General features: G+C 39.0%; 1 protein-coding gene across 1 annotated transcript in view; it reads right to left on the minus strand.

Annotated features, from left to right (window-relative positions):
• Positions 1 to 24,389, minus strand: part of ADAMTS12 (ADAM metallopeptidase with thrombospondin type 1 motif 12) — a 274,548-nt gene that overhangs the window by 88,740 nt on the left and 161,419 nt on the right. Inside the window, exons 11-14 of the mRNA XM_019737332.3 lie at positions 23,880 to 24,025; positions 20,947 to 21,116; positions 9,464 to 9,597; positions 2,460 to 2,580 (exon numbers count right to left, since the gene is read on the minus strand). Coding sequence (XP_019592891.3) covers positions 2,460 to 2,580; positions 9,464 to 9,597; positions 20,947 to 21,116; positions 23,880 to 24,025 — 571 coding nt within the window. The remainder of the gene's footprint in view (positions 1 to 2,459; positions 2,581 to 9,463; positions 9,598 to 20,946; positions 21,117 to 23,879; positions 24,026 to 24,389) is intronic.

Genomic DNA, 24,389 nt, shown 5'->3' on the forward strand with positions numbered 1-24,389 from the left:
AACATTGCACTGGATACATGCTTTTGCTCATCCTCGTTGCCGGCAAGTTAAAGACAGACTCTTAGAAGTAAATTCATTAAGAGAATCCAGGAGGGAATCTTGGATTGACAGCTATCTAGTGCTCTTGAATACAGCTGGTGAAAAGAAACTAAGCTCTGAGCACAGCTTTTTATGTTGGTTGACAATTCTATTCATTAGAAAGGGTTTTTGTTTTTTTCTTATGTTTTCTTAAGTTTTGCTGAAATATGATCTTATATTTTACTTTCATGTCTTCTAATTCAGTCTTCTGAAAAAGCACAGAGGACATCCATTTTAAAGACGATCAGTTCTAGCCAGGCTTTCCTTGCTTACTGGTTGTTATGGGAGGAGACAGAGTGCGGAGGAAAATAAATTAACACATAATGGTTGAGGAAAAGGGATTAACACATAATGGTTTCCTCTCTTTGGCAGCACATGCTCGGCAACTCATGGATTCATGTTATTTATGCTTCTTGAGAACCATCACCTCATAAACACAATAGGCTGGGAAAAACATGGACTCTGGGGATGGTACTGTGAAGGGAGTACTGCAGCCTGGGAGTCTGAACACTTGATTTCTAGTTTCTGTGTTACCACGAACGAACTCTGTGACATTCATCAACTTATTTAACTTCTCTGAATATCATCTGCAAAATGAAGGGACTTGAATGAGATGAGGTCTGACATCCTTCCCAGCTCTGGTATTCCATTATTTTGCCCTTTTCTAAGCTAAACATTCTCTATTCCTTCAATACTTTCATGTAAAACATGGTGGTAAGACCCTATCATCCTGGTCATTTTCCACTGACTATACATTTGGTTTTCAGCTTGACAAGCAAACCCTCATCTCTGTCACCTGAAAGTGGCCTGGATGCACCTTTTCTCCTGGACCCTAAAGTAGCATGGGGTACTGGGAGCTAAAACAGTGGGCTGGCCAGCAGGAATGATTTGCTCAGAAACTGAGGGTACAGGCCACAAACTCAGTTCCATTTTTCAAACTGGCAGCTCCCATCCAGAGGAACCAAAATGCAAGTCTTGTAGTACTTAATTAAATTCCATTTGGCCCTCACACACTTGCCTGAGACAGCAGGTTAAAAGTACTAGTTTATAACTAGCTCAGGAGAAATATTCATCACCAGTAATTGAGACCAGTATGTATGGCTTTTGCAGTGTGCTACCTGTAGCTATTTTCTGACCTAGAATACTGTATGGCTTCTCACAGTAGAATTCATACAGGAAAATCACCTGGCTTTTATCTCATCCCTTGTTTAAAAGCAAACAAAAAGAAAAGAAAGCTAGATGGAAAAACAAAACAGAAGAGATTGCATTTTATCTTCCATTTAAAAGAGAAAACCAAAAATTATAAATATTTATCATGGGCAGATTCTGCCAAATTGAAGGGGGACGTACATCAAATTTAAAATAAAAGTTTTCAGTGAATGGAAATGCTGCTTCTGAACACTTTATAGGCAGAAGACGTACACTGAAGTAGATTTAGCCATGAGCAAATGCAATACATGTTTGTAATATATATTTGCAGAAGAATACCCAGAAGAAAGCCAAAGGATAAAATTATAGTGATTTGGAGTTAAAACAAAGAACCATGATAAAATATCAACCAGACTCCTTTCCACGTGACAGAAGAACCCACAGTAGAGATGGGTGTAAAAGGAAAAGTAAAAGTTTTCATTTCCCTCCACCTCTAGTCCTCTGTGTCAAAGATAATTGCCGTTAATAGTTTAATGTAATAGTTTATTCTCTTACAAAATTTTTCTTTGCATATATAAGCATGTATACACATACATTTTTAAACAAGTGGGATCATACTATATGAACGATTCTAACTATTGCTTTTAAAATTTAATATATCTTTTTATATTTTTTGAGCATTTCAATAACTGCAAAAATGACATGAACCCATTTATTTAACCAATCCCCTGTTAATGGACATTCAAGTGGAAGGGAATGGCTACCAACCTCTTTATCTAAAAAATGAGGAAACTGAGTTCCCAAGAGAAGAAATCGAGGCCACATCACACAGCGAGGTGGAGAATACCTATAACCACGGTTTGCTAACCCCCTAATCTAGTGTTTTAATGGAAAAAAGTGGTTGGCAGAACAGAGATGAAGAACAAATCCTGTGTGTCTCATCCTCATGGCCTTTACAGAAATGAGAATCATATTAAAAAGTTTCAGGAGTAAAGGGTCATCGAGACATTACTCTCTTTCAGGGGAAATAGAATAGTTCTATTTTCAGGGCCAGTAAGACTATCTCCAAAGCATTAAGAATGATGAATATATTCATTCAGCAAAATCACTTTTCTTCCATCTTTCTCATTTTGAATTCTTTGAAAGTCACAACCTGTTTAAAAAAAAAAAATCAATCTTGCCCTTCAACTCAGTCCCCTGCCACTTCAATGATATATGTGTTTCTTTGTTACCAGATCCTTCTTTCTGTTTAAACATCTTTCTCACAGTCTGGCAGGCAGAGCCGTCCCCAAGGCACACTCCGCAGCGATCCTCTGTGGCGTTGGAATCGATCTCATAGTCACAGCCAACCCTCTGCAGGAAGAGAGATGGAGGATGAATGACACAGGCAGGAGATGTCACACCTGCCTTGGATCTTTGACTTCTACTTTCTCCCTTTGCTCTTGATGAGATTGGGGTGGGGGCAGATATAAGAACAAATGTTTCCTTTTTTTCTGGTGGCAGCAGAGGAATAACAAAGCATCCACTGATGGTGAAGGAAATACTTGCTTAGAGGAGTAAGAGGTACACAATGAGTGGGTCTCCAATTTCCCCTGAGTCAGAGGCAGAATTGAACACAGTTCCACAAATTTAACTAGGAAAATGTCTTAGAATCGAAGTGGGTGGTGCGGCCAAGTCCCTTTCAGATGTGCAAACCTCATGCCCCTTCTCTCTACAAAGGCTTCCCAGGGGTGATGCAGTTATTCCTCCTATAATTTGGTTGGTCGATCCCTTTACATTCCTCACTGGGTTATTCTCCCTGGTTTCTGTTTGAAGACAGCAGGTGAACCATCAGCCATCAGAGAAAGGCTAGCTTAACGCTGAGACCATTCCAGTCCCTAATGGATGGAATCTCTGACCTACAGATCCATCATCAGACCCTGCAAAGCTTCCTGTGACCCCAGACCCCACATTTAGACTTATCCCAGTCATCCTTCCCTCCAGCCTTTCACATTTAGCTGTATCCCAGCCATCCTTGCCTCCAGCTGCTGAGGAAGAACTGGCCATTTCTCCTCCGAGCCAAGACTAATCTTGCGCTGTGCGCTGGACCAAACCCCTTCTCAGTGTTCTGTCCATTGGTCTTTCCCTCTCTGTTTATTCCTTCTCCTCAGTCCATCAATACAGCCAACTCTTTCCCATCCTAAAATTCCCATTCTGAAAAAAGAGAGCATCAGTGTTTGGTAGCATCAGAAACCAAAGAATCATGACACGTAGACTGAAAGTTAGAAAACATGGGAGCTTCAGTTGAACTTCTGTGTTGCTTGCTTTCTACCATGGCCTATGCTCCTAACCACATGTCAGTGGTAAAAGAAAGAGGGAGAAATATACCATATTCTATTAGTCAGATTGTTCTTTTCTGTTTGGGAAGAAGAACTGTGCCCAGGTAGTCTTCTTTCTCTCTCAAAGATAATCCCCTTTCTTATTTTAAAGCCACCTCAAATTGATTGACAAGAAGAACAGTTTGGGTCTTTAAATGGACCCTCCCTCCATCAGCTAAACAGGGAGCTTATGCCCACTGACAGACAGCTCCATTCCTAGGTTAACCATCAGTAATTTCCTTTAGGTCCAAAGACAGTGCTAATTGATCCAGATGTGAACAAACAAACAAAAAACAGTGCTGAGAGATTAAAAACACTTACTCATGCTAATCACAATGGAAGGAAAAGAAATTGGATGCAAAGCCTTGTGAGTAAAACGCCAAAGCTTCACAAGTGATGTGTTTTCATTAAGGTGAACCATCCTCTAATAAGCTTTCCTTTACAAATCACATTCCCAGTGACTTTCTTTCCTTCACTTATTTAGAACAGGCCAGGGAAACTTACTCTGAGACATATTCATTTTAAAGTGTTTTTAAAATATCTCTACCAAATGCGGACAGATAAAAAATGTGAAGAAAAAAGGAAAGAAAGCCATAAAAACAAATACCTTGAGCCCATTTTTCTTCCCCCAAAGTATCTACAGGCATACATGGGGGCAGGTTTGGGGGAAGGAGACACACACACATCGTTGATATGCTGTCCCACAGCACATTGGATGGGTTCTCGTGGAGACTTCACTCCATTTGCTTCGCCCGTCAGTTGCACACAGCACAATCAACACTGAATTAAGTATTTAACAGAAGACCTACAAAGGCATAAGCCAGTCCTCCTTGTTGCACGTGAAGCATAAGGGCTCTCAGAGGAAAATGACTAGATGTCACTCTCCTCTTTCCCGCCATGTGTTCTGGCAACAGGGCCCACGACAGTATTGTCCTTGTGCCTTCAGCAGAATCAGAGGTGACTCTGCTCCTGCTACCAAATGTGGACACTGGCTCCAACATGGCTCTCCTCTGATGTGACTCTTACGATGCCAGAGAGCCATCACAACAAGCAGCATTATTGAGCAAAAAGAAAATCACTTTAATTTTCCATCATATCATCATTTCTTTCTTTAAAAAACAAGCTTTATTGGGGTATAGCTGATATATAAAGTACAGCATGTATTTACTATATACCATTTGATGAGTTTGGACTTCTGCAAACACCTGTGAAACCATCGCCGGAATCAAGGTAACAGACATAGCCATCACCTCCAAAAGGTTCCTTGTGTCCCTTTTGTGTGTGTGATAAGAACACTTAACATGGGATCTGCCCTCTTAACAGATGTGTAAGTGCTCAATGCAGTACTGTTAGCCACAGGCACTGTGCTGTACAGCAGATCTCTAGGACTTTTCATCTGGTGTAACTGAAACTTCATATCCATCGAACCGCAACTCTCCATTGTTCCCTCTCCTCAGCCCTGGGGAACACCATTCTATTCTCTGCTTCTATGAGTTTGACTATTTTAGATTTTCATATAACTGGAATCATGTAGCATCTGTCCTTCTGTGACTGGCTTGTTTCACTTAGCCTTCCAGGCTCATCCATGTTGTCACAAATGGCAGGATTTCCTCCTTTTATAAAACTGAATAATATTCCATGGTATTATATACCACCTTTTCTTTATCCGTTTATTTGTTGACAGACATTTGGGTTGTTCCTATATCTTGGCTATTGTGAATAATGCTGCAATGAATATGGAAGTCCAGATATCTCTTCAAGATCCTGATTTCAATTGTTTTGGATATATACCCAGAAGTGGGATTTCTGGGTTATATGGTAGCTCTATTTTTAATTTGCTGATGAACCGCCACACTGTTTACCATAGAAGCTGCACCATTGTATATTCCCACCAACAATGGGTTCCAATTTCTCCACATCCTCGCCTACAGTTATCTTTTTTTTTTTTTTTTAATAACAGCCATCTTAACAGGTGTAAGGTGATATACCTCATTGTGGGTTTGATTTGTATTTCTCTGTTGTTCAATGAAGTGAAGTACTTTCTCATATGCCTGTTGGCTATATGTATGTTTTCTTTGGAAAAATGTCTATTCAAGTCTGCTCTTTTTTTTTTTTTTTTTTTTAAAGAGGGCGCAGCTCACAGTGGCCCATGTGGAGATTGAACCGGCAACCTTGGTGTTATCAGCACCACGCTCTAACCAACTGAGCTAACCGGCCACCCCAAGTCTGCCCATTTTTTAATCGAGTTATTTGTTTTCCTGCTGTTGAGTCGCAGGAGTTTCTTATACATTTGAGTATTAATCACTTATTACGTATACGATTTGCAAATATTCCCCCACTGTGTAAGTTGCCTTTTATTCTAATGGTTATTTCCTTTCCTGTGCAGAAGAATATCATTAATTCTTGACTATGTCACTTGGACTGAAGAGTATCTTGAGTATTGGAGAAATCAGGGTCCCAGTCTTTCACCAGGCTTTAGCCCTACATGAGTGAATAAGTAATATGCATTCCTATCAATTATCTTTTTTCTTTTGCTTATGTCTTAACATTGTTTTACTTGTAAATTCTTAAGTGACTGAGAACTGAAATACCAACTGGTACCATGACCTAATCCCCCTAGAATGTCATCATTTCTTTCTACAGTCCCTTGGCAAGAGTAGACACGGGAAGAATGCTTGGTTCTAAGACGAAATTAACTCCCAGCCAATGGAACTTTAAGTGTGGAGATAGTTAGGGTACAGCCATGCTTAACTGAAGAGAACAAGTAAATGATTTTACCATTTAATAACTTGGACAGTAGCAATAATGCTTTCCTCACCATAACTTTGAGGACCAAGAGATAGGATCTGGCATTTTGGAGAGAGATTTGGCCAGAGAAATTGATTTGGGGATTGTCAGCATATCACTGAAATGGCCAATATGGCATTGAGAAAGAATAAAGAAGGTTCAGGACAGTTTCTGAGAAGAATGAGAGAGGGAACTAACTTTGGATGGGTAGGTCGATTGTCAGATAAGGTTAGGGACTCAGCTGGGATTAAAGACATTTGATTTTGAAGGGCACAGATTCACAAGGTTGACTTTTTATTTTAAGAAGTACATAGTAGGCTGATGTAAGATCAAAAAAGATTGTGGTTTGTTGATCAGAGCCAGGGTGTTGGGGTGAGATTGATGGAAGGCTGAGAGAAGCAGTCTAGGGGACAGCTGATATGATAGATAAGGGCATCTGGGACATCTGGGAAGGAAATGAAGTCCAACGTATGCTGGAGAAAAGGGAATAGTGAAAGAAATGAAAGTCAAAGAACTGGTTACCAGAAGAAAGGGGTGAGATTGCCGGAAGGTTAGCAGACTGTTCCAAAAGATTATTCCATGTCATATGTGTGATTAAAAATGGGAGATATACTGAAAATACGAAGTTTAAATTTATATCTTTGATAAATAAGCTTAGGAGTTCACTCCAAGTTAAAACTAAATTGGGGAAGGCATAGTTACCTCCCAAAACAAAGTCAGTTTTGATCAGGGCTTGTCATTCCTTTGACAATAGAATCTGCAAATCTAACACACCAAAATGTTGGCAAATATCATAATTTCAAAATAGACAGCTGAATAAATGAAAATAAGCAAACATAATAAATATTTGTATAAATATAACCAAATGTATTTCCATATCCACAGAGAAGATAGATTATCTAGATAAACACTGTGTACATTTTTTCCCTGATAGTGCTATTGTTTTATTTCAATACATGTTCAATTCACTCTGAAATTTATAATTGCAGTAAATGAGTAAGACTAATAAAGCTGAAAACATCTACAACCTGGATCTTTGGAAGATAAATTGCATGTAGGCTATTAAGGTAAATTTGATTTGACATAACTTTTCAGCCTAAAAACTTAGCTCAGTGTGGTATAGACAGAAAGTGGTTAATTATAGCTTCTAAAAGGCCTTAACTGGTTTCCAGAAAGAAGATAGCAAGCTGAGAGAAACTGGCTTATTCTATTAAACTGATTTAATTGGTTTTAAGAGAGGCATCCAAGACCCCTTATGCTTTGTTCCATCACAAGGTAAAGATGCTATCTCTATGCATGCAAAGGTATTTAGGTCTAAAAGATGATTTTAGCTCACACTCATTTCTTGGTGACTTAAGTTCTCAGCCCAAGCTGTATATATTGCAATCTGCAGGGGAGTTTTAAAAATGTCAATGGCCAGGCCCCAAATTCCAGAGATTCTGAATGTTGAGAGGGAGCCAGACATCAATAGTTTTAAAAGCTCTCCAGGTAATTCTAATAGGCAGTCTAGCTGAGAACCACTCCTTTAGGCAGTAGTGGGGCTATTTTGGCCTGAATTAGCTAAATAAACCTTTTCTCACTCTGGGGAACACATCTAACCTAAAATATACTAATTATCTTGGGCTCTTCATATAATGGCGACAATGGTAATTAGTGAGTCTGAAGGGAATGTTGCCTGGGCTTTTCTAATCTAGAGTCTGATTATGGCTTGCTGTTGGCTCACTCATTCCCGGGAATCAGCATGTTGCCTCCTGAGTTTTGGTCACTACTGGAAGAAGTCAAAAGGCAACTTCAAGTTGATAACTGCATCTTCCCAGGGTGCTGAACATTTATGGGCAGGAGCTTTTTACAATGGCAATTGGGTCCAGTAGGAAAAAAAATTATAACTATTTGCAAAAACAAATAAAATATTTTAAGAGTTTATTGCGTGCCAGGGCTGTAAAGGGCATAACGTATATGACCTTATTTAATCGTTTTGACAACCCCAACTAAAATAATACATTAATATCCCAATTTTATGAAAACAGCCTCAGAAAGATGTATAGGGTTATACAGCTAATAAATAATGGTTATGAGTTCATATTCTAGAGTCTGAGCACTTCCCTCACAGTTAATTAGATATTTCTATAATACAGCTTTTCTTTCATTGATTAAAAACAACTTTTTAAACTGAACTTTATGCCTGGGTGTTGGGTTGCAAAATTTGTTCATCAGTTCCTCACAAAACAGACTGTGAGCAGTGGGAAGGAATTCTTCCATGGTTGTACACATAAAAGCATTAACAAATCAAGTCTAAGTAATTTACATAAAGGTGGAGTTGATTAATGGAGTCATCGTGGAAAAGTCAAATAGAAATCAGAAGACCTGATTTCTGATTGGCATAACTACCTGTTGTGCCATTTCTCTTCCCAAGAAGATCATGTTGGAGAATTAAATGTAAAAAATGCCTTGTGAAAAACACTATACAAACCATTATTAATTTCAGTTTTTCCTCAACTTTACCTACTCTGTTGGCAAATAACTAATGAATAATTTAATGCCACTGAAAAGATCTGGGTTCCCTGTTTCTAATACTTCCTTCTTTAATTTGGTTCTTCTTCAATTCTGACTTTGTTCCATGCCAAAAATAGTAGCACAGAGCACAACAAATCAAGAAATGAAGACAGCAGTAGGAAGAAAACTATTCAGTTCCAAATTATGTCTTTGATATACACAGAGAAGTCTTGCCTCACGGATCATATACACCCTGTTTCCCCGAAAATAAGACCTAGCCAGACCATCAGCTCTAATGCGTCTTTTGGAGCAAAAATTAATATAAGACCAGTATTATATTATGTTATATTATATTATATTAATTATATTAAAGACCTGGTCTTACATTATAGTAAAATAAGACTAGGTCTTATATTAATTTTTGCTCCAAAAGATGCATTAGAGCTGATGTTCCAGCTAGGTCTTATTTTCAGGGAAACACGGTAAAACACAGACCACATGCAAGTGCCATGGAAAAAAAAAGGTTAGAATATCTGACTTCCTGAATTAATAAAAGCATGATTTTATAAAGTTGTAGATTAAGGAAACATACCCAATACCTTACATATGCCATTAATACAGACATTTCTGCTATTGCCGCCTTCAAAGCAAGGGGTTCCATCAATGACAGCATCCAGCATTTTCTCGGAAAACTGGCCATCTATGGGTCGGCAGTAGAGCTCACAGGGGCGTGCTGAAGTGAAAAAGAGAAAAATCCTTGCAAGTTAGCCTTTTAGCTCAGCATCCTACCCTCCAGGATTCTTTTGTACATATGACCCCAAGTGTCACTGATCTGGAGATTCCCATCTTTTACTTTTCTGTGACACATGCTAAAATCTGGGCTTTTTCCTTTTTTCACGTAAAGAGTTTTACAACAAATTAAATTCGGACGATTCCTTTAAAATGCTATGCCCTTTGTTATAAACGATGAGATCCTTCAATGAAATATTGAACTGTGCTTGTAAAAATAAGGTACTGCACATCTGGCATTAACCTAGAAATTAAGTAATATCAACCAGCGACGCAGGATTTTAGGCAAGCATGACACGTGTGCATTGTTTGCAGCAACGTAAGTGGACCTCCGGGGGAGAGGTGGTCCCTGCCCATGGGACCAGCATACCACTGACAAATAGTACTACCACTATCGTAACCCTACTCCCTAACAAATATTCTCCCTTATTCTCAAGCCCAAGAAGGCTTTGGACACAGATTTACAACCACACATAAACAAAGGGATCCACTTTTTTGCTGAAGCTGAAGCCAACTTGCTTATCATAGCAGTCCATCCATCACGCTGGGTCCTACACTGAATCTATTCTAAGGGTCAATCTTCTATTCCCTATGAGTTCTGGGTGATCTCCAGTGCACAATTGCTCTAAAGATTTACTTAATAAAATACGTACCTATACATAGGTATACTTGGAGTAACCAGAAAGATAGATACCTTTTAAAACATAAATTGTCTTAAGCTTTTTAATAGGCAATACATGTATATGATAAGAATTCAAATAGTAATTTTCTTTTGAATGTTATGTCTTGTTTTCTTTAGGTGAAACACTTGAGAGTGTCTTCTTCAGAAAGGTCATTTTGGGATCCTTCTGGAGCCGCATATTAGGGGGAGGGCTGTTAGTTTCTGGGTGGTCTGACCAGCTGAGGGCTCAATGAGATCAGCTGTAAGGCCATTTGCCATGGACCCACCTCAGTGTGGAAGGACACCAAAGGCAAAGCCAGACCACACAACTCTAGGTGGGCTGCTCAAGGATGCAATGATCCATGCAGTAAGGAAACAAAAGTGTAAAACTTACACAAATATAACTAAGAGCAAAAGCTCCAAACACTGAAACTCTGGACGAACTTGAGACAGAGGTCAAGAGTATGTGCTCAAAGCTTAAAGAAGAAAGGTAAAAGCGTGTAAAGAGTGCCAACTGATTTTATACAAAGTGCCACGGATAGGTTGTCTGAGGAAATGAACAGTCAGAATGAGTTGGCAAGATCACCGGACAAAGTGCCAATGGAAAAGGGCGAGAAGACTGAGGGAACTAGGCATGACGTGGACTGTTGTAAATCTTCATTGCTGGCTGCATGATCAGCTCTGTCACTGCCTGGACTGGAACAAAAGTACTGAGAGGGAGCCACTTGGGAGCAATTCTGCTCCTCGAGATGAGAACATCCACCCAAGTGTGCTGAGCCCAGGAATCACTTCATGAGAAACACTGGGATATCAAGAAGGATGGAGGCAGGGGAAACACTTTTAAATAAGACTTTGATTTGAGCTTTATTAATAATTTGGATTTGGGGTTTTGTATTTGGACACATAAAGCAAAAGGAGAATGGAGCCCTGAATAATTCTGGGAGCTTTTCTATAGGAACGATCCATTCCAGCTTGCTATGTAATGCTAAAACTAGAGGTGCCTCAGGTGCAAATTTTAAGAAGGCACTCACTCTTATGGTTGTACAAATGGGTCCCCATAGCAAGTAAACGGCCCTCCAATGGCCAGCATTGCACTAAATTCCAGAATGATGAAGTTCCAGTATTTGCCTTAGTTTTGTTTACTTGTGCTGTTAGACTCACTCCCTGAAGGATAAAGCCATCCACAGACTTTCACTAGTCTTGTTTATACAGTGATTTAAAAGGAATTTTGCTTGCTAAAATAACAGCCAATATATTATTCAAACAGTATTTTCCAGACCTTGCTGTGCTCTGCAATGGTTATCTTATCTCATTTTAACAATCACAACCACCCTGTGATGTTAGTTCTTTCATTATCCCCATTTCATGGATGAGAAAATTTAGGCATAGGCCACAGCATGACTGGCAGAGCTAAACTGGTGTGTTAGCTTAGAGCCCTCACGACTAATCCTAACCTACAGGCGTAGAATTTTCTTTAACAAAATATTAAATGTCTTTGATGAGCTCTTTAAAGTAACCACCCTTTACGTTATTCGGCAATGCATATCTAAGGAGCATATCGGAGGAGCAAACTTGGTACAATACCAATGACTCCATTTTAATGTTCTCTCATGGGGTTTAAATAGTGAGAATCACCAGCCTCTGGAACCATTTACTTCTACAGTGAGCAGTTGTAAAAGTTTTAGTCTACTATTACCTTGAGAAAGTTACTGAACCTTTCTGTGACTCAGTTTCCTCATCAGAAAAATGGGGACAATCACATCTGCTTTGCTGGATACTTGCAAGGACTAAGACAGAGATTGTATATCAAGCACTCAGGACAGTGCCTGGTGTATAGTAAGTGCTTGACAAGTGACAATTGTTAGGTTGTTGTTTTTATGTCATTATGAACTCGAATTCTAAAAATCCTTGCAGTTGCCCCAACATGCTACGCTTCTATCATTCCAATATTCTCTCATAGTTGTCAAGACATGTATTTTATAATGCTGGCTCAATTCTCACTCCCACTCCAAAGAATCTTTCCTGAAATATCCTCTTCTCCTTCAGATTATTCCATTATGCCATTTTAAATCAATTCTGCACAAAATTCACACTTTGTTTTACTATTTTCGAAACAACTGCTGTCTTGTCAGGTTAGCATAAAGAATTCTAGACCTTGCTAGGTCAGTGCACGATTCCATGACTTTCCCAAACTATGACTATGGACCTGGTTCAAAGATGTTCTACTCATATAATGACTACTGAGGTCCCATTAGCTCTGAAGTTCCAAGACTATGACTTTTACAAGCTCTTCAATTGAACTGCAGTGTCCTCAAGGTAACTAACTCAACGTCAATTGTGCACCGATTGGCTACTATTAGCCAGACAATATGAGAAGGAGGAGTCATAATTCACACTGGTGAGGACTCAAAAGCACAGCAGAGGTGGAAATAAGCACAGCCCGTGGGCTTCTCCTTCTCACAGGCTTTGGTGTTACATCCATAGGGATATACATCCCAGCTCTGATTGTGACACCTGGGCCAAGGCCTTCTCAGCCTCTGGTCTGCCTAGAGGGCATTGTCAGAGGGCAACATATTAAAACTTCTAATAACATGTCTGACATACTGGGGGTGCCAAAAAAACATATGCACATGTTAAGAGATGTTATCTATGTATTACTTGGCGAAGTTGGATTGAATTACAGTAGCAATGTGTAGTATGACATTCGCTCAAAAGATGATATTAATCAAATGAATCCTAGCATCACCGTGTGACAGGCAGGACAGTCAAAGAAAATGGCGGAAGCACGGTTGTTGTTAGAGGAGCACAAGACCATTTTGAAGTGGTGTTTGAAATTAGAGACTGTTGTGGAAGTACAACGACAATGGGGGTGTGAGTGTGCAACAGAACCTCCCACACGCCTAACAGGTGCACGCACGTGATAAGTCTGAGACGCATGGTGCTGTGTGATGTACACAAGGGAAGATCCGGGAGGCCTCACACAGCAACAAGTCCTGCTTCTGCTGTGGTGTTGGAACAGTTTACACGCTCACCACAGAAGTTAACCAAACAATGTTCGCCGTAATCAGAAGTGTGTGGACCTAATGGTAACAACTTTGAGCACCTCTTGTAATGGCAGAAGTCAAACGTGACTTCTACTCATCTTTTGTTATTGGTAGATGTTGAGTATTACAATTTTAATACAGTTGTTTCCTCTCTTAAAATGTGTATACATTTTTTTGGCACCCTCTGCAGAACGGTTGTTTAAATGTGGTAGTTATGACCATTAACCTTTTCTAATGAATACTAGCAGAACATTACATGTAGAAAAGGCTTTTAACCCATGTTTACTAATTAACAGACATGACAGTGACCAACACTGCTAGGGAGAAACTTTGGGACCACGTAGCAAAGAGATCATTTCAACCCTAGAGATCATCAACTCAGTCAGTCATAAAAATGAACACTGACCTCAGTGACAGAAATCAAGGATGTTCACAGCAGCAATTACATGTTTATTCAGAAAGAAATGGGCAAATAAGTAAGTTGCATTTACAATGGAAGGTTATGTAGTCACTAAAAGGAGTGAGGTAAGCCATGATGCCATGATCTTATGCTCAGTGAGTCAAGCAAGTTGCAGAATCAGCAAAGAATGACTCCACTTGTGTGCAAACAAAAGCCTGCTATTAACAATGGTTGCCTCTGAGGAATAAGAATGGTGGGATAAAAATAATTTATTTTATTCCATTCCATTACCTACACTTGCATTTTTATAATGAGCACAGATTCCTTTAAAAAAAATGTCAGCTCTCAAAAAAGAAAATTGGAAAGGCCTCCTTAATCTTGTGATAATCATGACACATCTCCATGAAGAGAGGCCCTAATTTCAAGGTGTCTCTCCATCTTGCTTCTGCAGTACAGAGCTAGTACATCCTTCTAGCTTAGGCAGGCTAACTCACATACACGGCACTTAAGAAACACAAATTTCTGTTGAGCATAATTGCAGTGGACTATGGAGACTTAGGAATATCTACCGAAAAAAAACAAAACAAAACCAAAACACCTTCATGGCAACAACAATAACACACGCAGACCTACTGCTGGGACTCTCCCAGAGCGTGCACACCACATGACCTATAGGTGCACCTAAGGCCAGAAAGAACCCTGTACTTGAAAGTAGCCATTGTGAAGTGAAGGTTCAGGGCTATTCAACAGTTTACAAGGCTGAACCTAAGTCCTGATTTCCTGTCCTCTCCTCCGCTCCTCTGGCCTTGGTTTTCATGGTGCCCGTTCGGTTGGCCTATGATGCAGGGCTCTGCAGAAAGAGGCAGGGAAGGCAGCGGATGGTCTTAGTTCTCAGTGGTCATCAAGAGTATCAGAGAGTCTTTGTCCCAGATATCAATCTCAGAGATTCCATAATCCCTATAGAGTATTTCCACTGTCTCAGGTATATTCATCTGCCTGACACATCCTTTTGTCTGGGTCATGTGATTTTTTTTCCCCCTCTAGCTCTCAAGAGTTTTCAAATCCATTTATAATTCAGCTAAGTGAAAACTCTAAAACTAATTTACTGGTGAACTCTCACCCTCACACTGCCTGAAAAACCCTCCCAAAGTAAGCTTAGGTAACTGAATTAACTTATGGAATCGAAAGTTGCATTTTCAATTTGCTGAAACAGGATAGCTCAACATTTTTGGATAATGATCTTAAGAAATGATCGTTAGAAGTGAAAGAACTTGCTAATAAGGATAAAAATATTTCTTGGGTCAAGGAAAAGTTCTGATGCATTTCACATTTTCTGAGTAGATTGCAATTTCAGTTTCACCATTAAAAAAAAATCCAGTTCCTAAAATCCATTTACAGGAGGGCTCCATGGGTATGAGCCATGTGTAGTTGTCCAGCACCTCACACTTGATTGAATGCTGTATTGTTGCTGTCTTGAAACTCTTAGTAATTTTATATTTGAACTTGTGTTTTGTAAGTGAAGTCTCATGGGACAATAGAACATGCACATAAACAGAAGAGATTTGCGATATGCACGTCTGAAGTTCCTTGCCAGATTTTAAGAACTACTAACCCTTAAGCCAAAGGCATGACTTAAAATGCTTTAGCATTGTACCATGTAATATTCAACTTAAAAAAAGAGGTTCAGCTTAATGACTAGGCTCAGATCAGTTTGAAAGGGAAAAAACACAAAAGCAAACAAAAAGTCCTGATCAAAAATCCCCAGTAATTATTAAGACTATAATTTTGAATTGTCTAAAATGATTCATTTTACTTTCTGATATGGAAATACTACTGTAATCCCCAAATGCATTAAATATATATCAGTTAAACATAAGAAGGCATTAAAATTAATAAATTTTACAATAACCACAGAATGACATGAAAACAAGAATAGAACTAATTTTTAAAAATGAATTAAATCCATGTCATTGATTTGTCAGACTAGGCGATATGTAGTCATGTTTACCGTTTACTGCATATTTTTAAGTTCTGTCTTTTGGTTAAGATGTTTAAGAACCGTGATAGAGTCAATGGAATTGTAGCAGCTAAATACGATGTCAGAGGGGCAGTAGATTGGGGGGAAGAGAGTTATCACTTTCGGAGGGGTGTAAATGTCTAACTATTACATTGTTTTGTACACTTGAAACTAATAAACAAACAAACAAATAAATAAAATCCCTTTTTGATACTAACAAAAATGAAAATGATCAGTATATGATAAGACAAATTAGATTAAAAAAGAGCTGTGATGCTAAATTTTGAATTGCAACTTAAATTGTTTAAGAAATGTAACAATTTTGTCATAATGCTTAAATGTTTAGAAAAACTTGGTTTTCAAAGGTAAGAGAGATAAGTTTAATAAAGTGTGAATTCATCACAATACAAAGAGTTGGGTTCTTCCCGACCCCCCAGAGCTCATTTCCAAATATGAACATCTTCTTAGGTAAAATTCAATGTATTGTCCTTAAGGGAATGGGATTAACCCAGTATTCTTTGTTTTAGTGGTTAATATGTAGGCTGCAGAGTCAGGTCTGGGTTAACTTGTCTCTATTCCATAGTCTGAGTTTGGCCAAGTTACTTAAATTCTCTAAATCGATTCGCTCATCCATAAGAATTGGGTCAACAACTTAAATTTCCTCGCAGGATTTTCTTGTTGGAGATAAAATTAGGGAAATGCATATTAAATGCTGAGTGAAGGTCTGGCACAGAGCAAGTACTGATATAAGTTTAATATAAGTTGTTCTCATTATCAGTTAGGAATGAGTTTCACTGCAAGTAGCAGAAAATGTTGCTTCTTTGTCTTAAGTGGACAGGAGTTTATTTTTCCCACAAAACAAGAAATCCAGAGGGAGTTTAAAGCTATCCTCCTCTGTCTTCCTGCTCAGCCATCCTAGCATGGGCGTCAACTTTATGGTCTGTGCTATGACTGCTGCACCCCAGGCAGCAAGAGGGGGAAGAGAGAGTGGCAGAAGGGCAAGGGTTGAGGGCCAGCTGGGTCAGTACCAATTAAAAACTTTCCCAGAAGCCTTACTCAGTGAAGCTTCGTCTTTATCTCTTGGGTCAGAGCGGTGTCTGCAGGGAATACGAGTTAGTGAGTCTTCTAGTTTTTCCCTCTTCTATTGTAGAGGACAGTGAGGGTGAAGAGGATTGTGAATGGCTTGGGGGTGTCTATAACATCATCCTTATTATTCTATCATCTTTCCTCTTGAAGCCACAGATTCCTAATCTGTGGAAGAGGATTGTCTAGAAGATCTCCCAGGTTCTCTGCACACTTACCTTCTCTTTAAAGGCGGTTTCTATCTAAAGCCCAAGTATTCTTGTAATAAACTCTATATGTGCCGCCCATGTCCCCCAGGTGCTGGGACTATCCCTTAGCTCCTAAGAGTGCTGCCAGCATCAGCCCTGAATTGTCACCTTGGCTTAAGACACTCATTCTTTCCTGGGGCAGACCACACCCAGTGACTGGTCCATTTGGGGCACAAAGGCCCCTATCCCAACAGTGACAATTCTGAAGGCCCATTCTAGCGTGTGAGCTACCAATGGAGTCGGAAGAAGCCTTTGTTGAGAATGCATTGAAGCCCCCCTCCTCTCCCCACCCAACCCCACTTCCTTCCCTCTTTCCACAGCTGCTGAACTTTCTGAATGCTAGTCTGTCTCAGAGTCTGTTTCCTAGGGAACCCAATCTGCAACAATTCCTTAAAGATGTTCCTGAAGGATCCTATCCCATGAAGAGCAGATTGTGGTCTGACCTCATGTCAGACCCTCCACATTTGCTTGAAAACTCACTGCAATGAAGCATTAATTGTGCTTAAATATTTAGAAGCAACAATGAAAAAAATTAGCTTAAATAAAGGGTTATTTGAATGTTATGAGAAATAATTCTAAACAGGAAGAGAAATTCCAGGAAAATGGTGACGTCTGGTCATTTCCTAATGGAAGGCACAAGATGTAAACACATTTCTATTAACATAAGCTAATGAAGACCCTGGGAACCTACATAAGTTTATATATACATATATATATGTGTGTCTATATATGTATATATGTATATATACATACACATATGTATATATACATATATATACACACATATATGCTTCTCAGTGGAACAGACCTATGGCTTCAATTCCAATTCCATTAAATAAAGTCCTGTAAACTTGAATAAGTGACTATGCTCTCTGAGACTAAGCTCCTTTACCTCGAAAGCGTGGGGAGGAGGATGAGATAATGTGCAGTCGCGTGATGACGTAAGGACTGGCTCAGAAAATGCAGTCGGCGCATGTAAGCTCTTCACACTGGGCCTGCACGAATGTGATCAAGTGGAGTTTGGATAACTTTTTTTTTTTTTTTTTTTGCCAGGAATGCTGGTAAAGAAAATGGCTATATTGGAAAGTAGGTTGATTAGATTAGTAGTTTCCAAAACTTTTAAGCAGAAATATTTTTATTTTTTTCAAACAAGACCTTGCAAATAAGGCAGATGAAATCTGGATTTTACTAAGCATAGATTTTGTAAGTTCAAGTACATAATAATTAAAAATAAGTCAGTGGGATTTACAGAAACTATTAAGATGAACAGAAAATTTTGAAATCCAGCTTATGGGTGGCAGTTACAGCCTTGTATGGGTTGCAGCATCTCATTTTTTCTGTGAGGTTTCTGGTTGCAAGTTTTGAAAAGTCTTGAACCATACAAACAAATAGTTGCAAATGATAACAGTTTAGGACAACTCAACCTGCAATCTCAGGATATTTCTTAATTAAATTGTGTTGATAAGAGACTTATTCTAAGGTTTGTAGAAAACCAAACTAATTTGTGTAAATTAATGCATGGGTGGCCTGTGATATGTTAAAACCTGACATATACTATTTTTGAGTATAAGCATTGTTTTTTATTGCACTTTTAAAAACAGTTTAATTTTTTTTTAAATAAAATTAGAATCAGGCAATTTTGGAAGCTCTGGGATTCCCTAGAACAGTGTTTGCAAACTATAAGATTTCATGGAGTTTCTATGCTTATTCCAAATGTTTGAATCTATGATACTCCTTCTGTCATTGGCTACTTAGCCAATCTGCAAAGGTCACGTACCAAGACACTTAACGCTCTCCACTGAGTGGGTAGAACAGTTTGGTGTACGTATATGTTATTCTTTGGAAATTCTAAGGGAAGGCTGAGAGGATATAAAGTGCTCAATGCCTCGGACAGAATACGAGCTCCATACATTGTTGACCTGAATGACCTACTTGTCACCACCGGGCATGTCTGTCAAATAAGCAAATAGCAATTCTGTACGATCGAGTTTTATGGGGAAAAGAAATCAGTGTTTTGGTCACAGTAGTAGTTACTTGGAGTGGCAGCAGGGACGTCACTACGCTCAAATAATAGCACAGGAGCCTATAAGAGGACCAGTGGGATGGAAGATGAAGGCTTAGAGGCCAGGTAGGCAGTGAACTTAACTGCATCATATGATTTATTCATCCTCATACTAGTTTCAGATGCAAACCAATCACTCCAAATGTAGTTCAATGTACGTCTACTTTTAAAACTCATTTCTTTAATACCTATGGCTATGCTAGGCCAAAAGTAGACCTGTAATAAATGCTTGTAAAAAAAATGAAAAACCAAGCTGAATCAAATCTTTTTATTCTAACGCTAGTTATTAAGCCTTCAGAGCTCAGCACACACAGGTCCAACCCTCAGGGGATGAGGGAGACTCCACACTATCCTTACCAGGCACCTGTCATATTACTGTGTGGCTATGCTACCTTAGTTCTGGAAGGGTGCTCATATAGGGTCCAGGGGACCACGGACCTTAGTTTCAGCAAAATAGAGAATGTCCAGAATATAGGAAAGGTAGTACCTTTCAGTGTCAAGTTTTTTGTTTGTTTGTTTGTTTTGTTGGTTTTGAGTCCCTGTGAGAATATACATGAGTTTTGCTATATTCAAATGCCTGGCTGAGGAAGCTAAATTGCACCAATCACCAAATGACTTGTTCCTTTAGAGCATAAATGATATTAAACAACGAGGGGCAAGGTGCAGACGTTGTCCGTGACAATCAATAGCTATTAGGGTATTTTGGAGACTCAAAATGGGCAAAGCACTACAGGGTCTGTCTTTCAAAAGCAATCGCCTGTATCATTTTTATAACAGCTCAAATATGTAATTTTCATTCATTGGCCAACATCGAAGATTCCTCTTGTGTACCGTCACATTGGAATTTCGGAAACTTAAAATCATGAAAAATTTGGTTAGTTATATTTCACTCCCTTGTCTCAAATCTCCTTAGCTCAGAAAAATCTTTTCTGTTTCATTCCTCACTGGAATAATAGCAAATATCACAGATATTTTGTTGACGTTACTCTCTAGCTAATGGTCAATAATTCTTCTTCATCGCCAGAAGAGAGTATGTAACTGGTACTGAATCCGTGGCTGCACTGCCAAGGCTGTTGCTCCATTCTCCAACTCAGTTTTGTCCCCACCTCCTAACGTGCATCCTTTAGATGCTTGCTTTTCCTTTTTTTACCCTTCTTAAACTATCCTGTACATACAAAATGTTGAGTTCTGGCCCACAGCTGGCTTTCATTTTTTTCTAATGAAGGCATTCCTACCATCTTTCCTTGTGCTTTTCCTTGTGCTGTTCTCCCACAATGGAAGAACTGACCCTATTTTGAATGCTTTTCCTTTTCCTTCTTCCAGTAGAAAGACTACTCATACTTAAGAATCAACTGTTTCCTTGAGAGCCATCTTTGAAAATACTCCAAACCCACAATGACCTCATTTTATGAATTTCTGCCAAAAATTACAGCCAGTCCAACATGTTCATCAACAAGCACTTTCCTCAGTAATCAGTTACTGAATTCCTACATGCCCCATTTATCACTAAGTTGTACCTCGGCTGTTTTGAAGTGAGCTACCATGCTTGATAAAGTTCCATCTCCCAGAGCTCAGCACAGACCTGGACATACTCAGTCTTCAACATTTACTCATCAACTTAAACAGATCAGTGTTTTCACCTTCTAAAATATAAAACTCCTAATGGCATAATTCTCTTTTTGTTGAACTTTGCAGGGCGTCTCAGACTCCTGACATATAAATGCTTTCTGATAATGGCTGTGGCCCTAGATCTGAAATATACTGTTATAGCTCCTTACCTGGATTAAAAACTGGAAACCAGTTGTAGAATTCATTCTTGTAGGGAACAGTGTCAAATTCACTGCACTGCATCTGCCGAAATGTTGGTACCTCTGGGCGGCAGGGGTGGACATTGCATAAGCGATAGCGTTTTCTTTCTCCAGTGCAGTACTTCCCTCCAAACTTTGGTCTGCAAATGAAACACACAAGCTGCTCTTTAGTTTCCTTAAGGGCAATGTCTTCCTTTAAAACTCCCTGGCATCTGGCCATGCTCATTCCTTCCCAAATCATGTCCCTTCCTATTCTCAAAACTCACCTTTTAAATAAATTCTTCCAATGTCATACATTTTTGTGTTGTTGCCCATGAACCTTCAGTACCATGTGTGTAGTTACCTATTTCGAAATAGTTTGACCACTTCCCAAAGTCAGTCAGGTGCCTGGTCATCAGCTGTATCTTTGTATTTGTTTCTGCCTCTTCATTTCCACAGTCACCAAACTAGTCCAATCCTTATTTCCATTCCTGTCTTCTCTCTGCCCATCTTTTTTCCTCATTCAACCTATTGAAATTACTATTACCTGGTGAATTTTCACAATTACCTTAATTATTTTAGTTTCTTGTTGAAAAAATTTTAATGGCACCCAATGGCCTCCAGAATCAAGTCCAGCCTCTTGAGCTTGGCCTTCAAAGCCCTCATGCTCCTGACTTAATTCGCTTTTACAACTTTCGTCCCACACGCCCCTTCATTTGCACACTGCTCCAGTCAAGCTGACTTATTTACTAGTTCTTTCTTGTGCCTCTGGATAGATTCCCCCTCTCTTAAGTCTCTAATCATCTACATACTGCCATGCTTCAAGGACCAAATAAATGCTATGTCCATCATCAATTCTTCCTGGAGTCCTGCCAGAAGTACTCTCTTTCTCCTCTCACATGACACTTCATTATCTCACTGTATGTACTTCCTGCAGTTACCACTCCCACAGATAATTCTTTGACCAAGGGAGTTCATATTCATTGACTCCCTGTAGGAGTTACAAAGAATTGTCTTTGATATTTGAGGTTAGGCGGGTTTTCTACTTGTTATGATGGAGTAACACTTGATGACTTGGAATCTCTCCAATTTATTTCCATCCCACAAAATCACTGAGGGCATGTTATGACACAAACACGGCTGGGTTCTCACTAGACAGCTGACCAACATCAACGATACAGTCTCAAGGTCAATTGGTCATGCATTGACATGAACCTGTGACCTGAATCACAGAACTGAATACGTGACTGTGTTTCCACTGGCATTATTCTCAGTGAACTTAAGCAAACCAGCTACCGAGATCAGACATGGTCACTCACTTAAGGAGACTCTATGACAAATCGTGGCCTCTGAGATGAGAGTAAGGACTATTTTCCCCCTGAAGCCAAGTTACAGAATCATTCTTCAGCTCCTTAATTAGGATGTCCCTTTTCTGATAACCATAGGTCACTGACCATTCTCCCACGAAGGCTACAGATTGGTAGTAGCTGATACATAGCATTGACAATAGGTCCCAGCGCAAATCACCTATATTTCCTGATCTTTAAAATGGAAACCACCTGTCTGATCACATTGAAATAAATTATAAAAGAAAGATTTTCTGTAAAAATAAAGTATAAGAGATTCCTGGTTTTACATTTTTGAATTCACAGCAACCTTATATTTAAACAAAAGCAAATTTTATCAAGGGTAGATTTTAAAACACTTTTGTCCAAATTCCTCAAATGTACACTTACATGTGTGGTAAATGATAAGATATCATAATAAGGATCATAATAACTACATTTACTGACAAATTTTTACAGTAGTTATTATATTAAACTCTTTATAGGTATTAGTATATTAACCCTTAGAAGAAATTTTTTATATATATATAGTGTATAAACGCATATATACACATGCACATATATACATATACATTTAATAATATATTTGTTAATAAAAAGATGTAAGATTTGGAACTGAGATACTGAGGGAATTGTAATCACATTTATCACTGGCCTTTTCAAAAATGTGATTCTTACTTTTCAACTCCGACTAATGTAGAATTAGGTCAAAGAAGCTTAACACATTTTCCACTTATAGGAGGCATCATACGCACACTTTTTAAAAATTACACTTAGGAACTAGTATACCAGGAAATAATGAAATTAAGAGTGCACTATATTATATGTTTGGAAAACAAGGGAATTTAAATTTAATTCATAATAATATCATTATACAAATTTAAAATATGAAAAAAAATTAAGCAGTTTAATTAAAAAATTGAAAGCCACTTGTGAAGTAACTTCTATGAAATCCTCAACAGGCTAATGTGGAGCTCTAAGGTTTACAAAATCCTTATCTAAAACATTAAAAACTACCATTCTCAAAAATGTGCCTGGGTATTTTCTTAGTTCCCTGAGGGAAGAACAATCTTTTTATAAATTGTACATTCATTATGACTGAAAGAAAGCTACTGTCTTATCAGCAAAATTGTGTCTAACTAGCCTCTCACTGATAGAGTGGGGTTATCTAGAAGGATTTAATTTTATTAGGTTGGTGCAAAAGTAATTGCAGTTTAAAAGGCTGAAAATAATTGCAAAACCTGCAATTACTTTTGCACCAACCTAACATAATCTCCTACAGGCTTTTACATAGATTGTACTTTTAAAAGAAATTTGCTTATTTCTCCAAGTGACGGAATTGGCTTACTTATCAAAGTTCTAGTAAGAATCCAGCGCTAAGCCAAAATTAAACAAAACAAAACAGAATCAAAACTTTTTTTTTTTTTTTTTTTTTTACCCTCTATGAATCTTCAGGTTCCCTTTGTCTTTGGGAGCCCACTAATTTCCCTTAGGAGGCTTGGGATCACTGACGTCACATTAGCCAAGAGCAATCTCCCGGCACTTGTGAAAGGAGAGCATATCACTGGCGGGACTTACTCAGGGTTGTTGCAGAGCCTCTCTGCACTCTGGGCTCCGGCACCACAGGTCCGAGAGCAGTGAGACCAGGGTGACCAGCGGCCCCAGCCTCCGGGAATGCTCTCTGGTTTCTTCCCCACAGTGATACACTTGCCAGCCATACACCACTGGAAAGGGAAGAGCAGGAGATGTCAGGAGCGTTCCCACAGCAAGCTGAGCCAAGAACCCCGGAAGTCCAACCTCAGTGCTCCCTGAGCAAGCAGGCCGCCTACAGTCACACGTCACATGGAGAACAAAGAAGAGCTCAGAAAAGAACTTCCTCCAAGAGTCTTGGGTTTTAGAATCGGGGAATTTCAGGAATTGAAGGGAACGTTATGGGGCCTAGTTACAGCCAATGTAGAAGTGCTACTCAGTGTGGTTGGCAGATCGCATGCCAGAATGCAAAGCAACATATCACTTCCTCCTCTAAGAAAGTCTTGCTATCAACAGCATGTCAGCTTAGTACGCTCAGTAACAGAGTTGTTTAGTAAC

Source organism: Rhinolophus sinicus, chromosome 3 (genome assembly GCF_057876585.1).
Source record: "Rhinolophus sinicus isolate RSI-liver-muscle chromosome 3, RSI-T2T, whole genome shotgun sequence".
Classification (NCBI taxonomy): domain Eukaryota; kingdom Metazoa; phylum Chordata; class Mammalia; order Chiroptera; family Rhinolophidae; genus Rhinolophus; species Rhinolophus sinicus.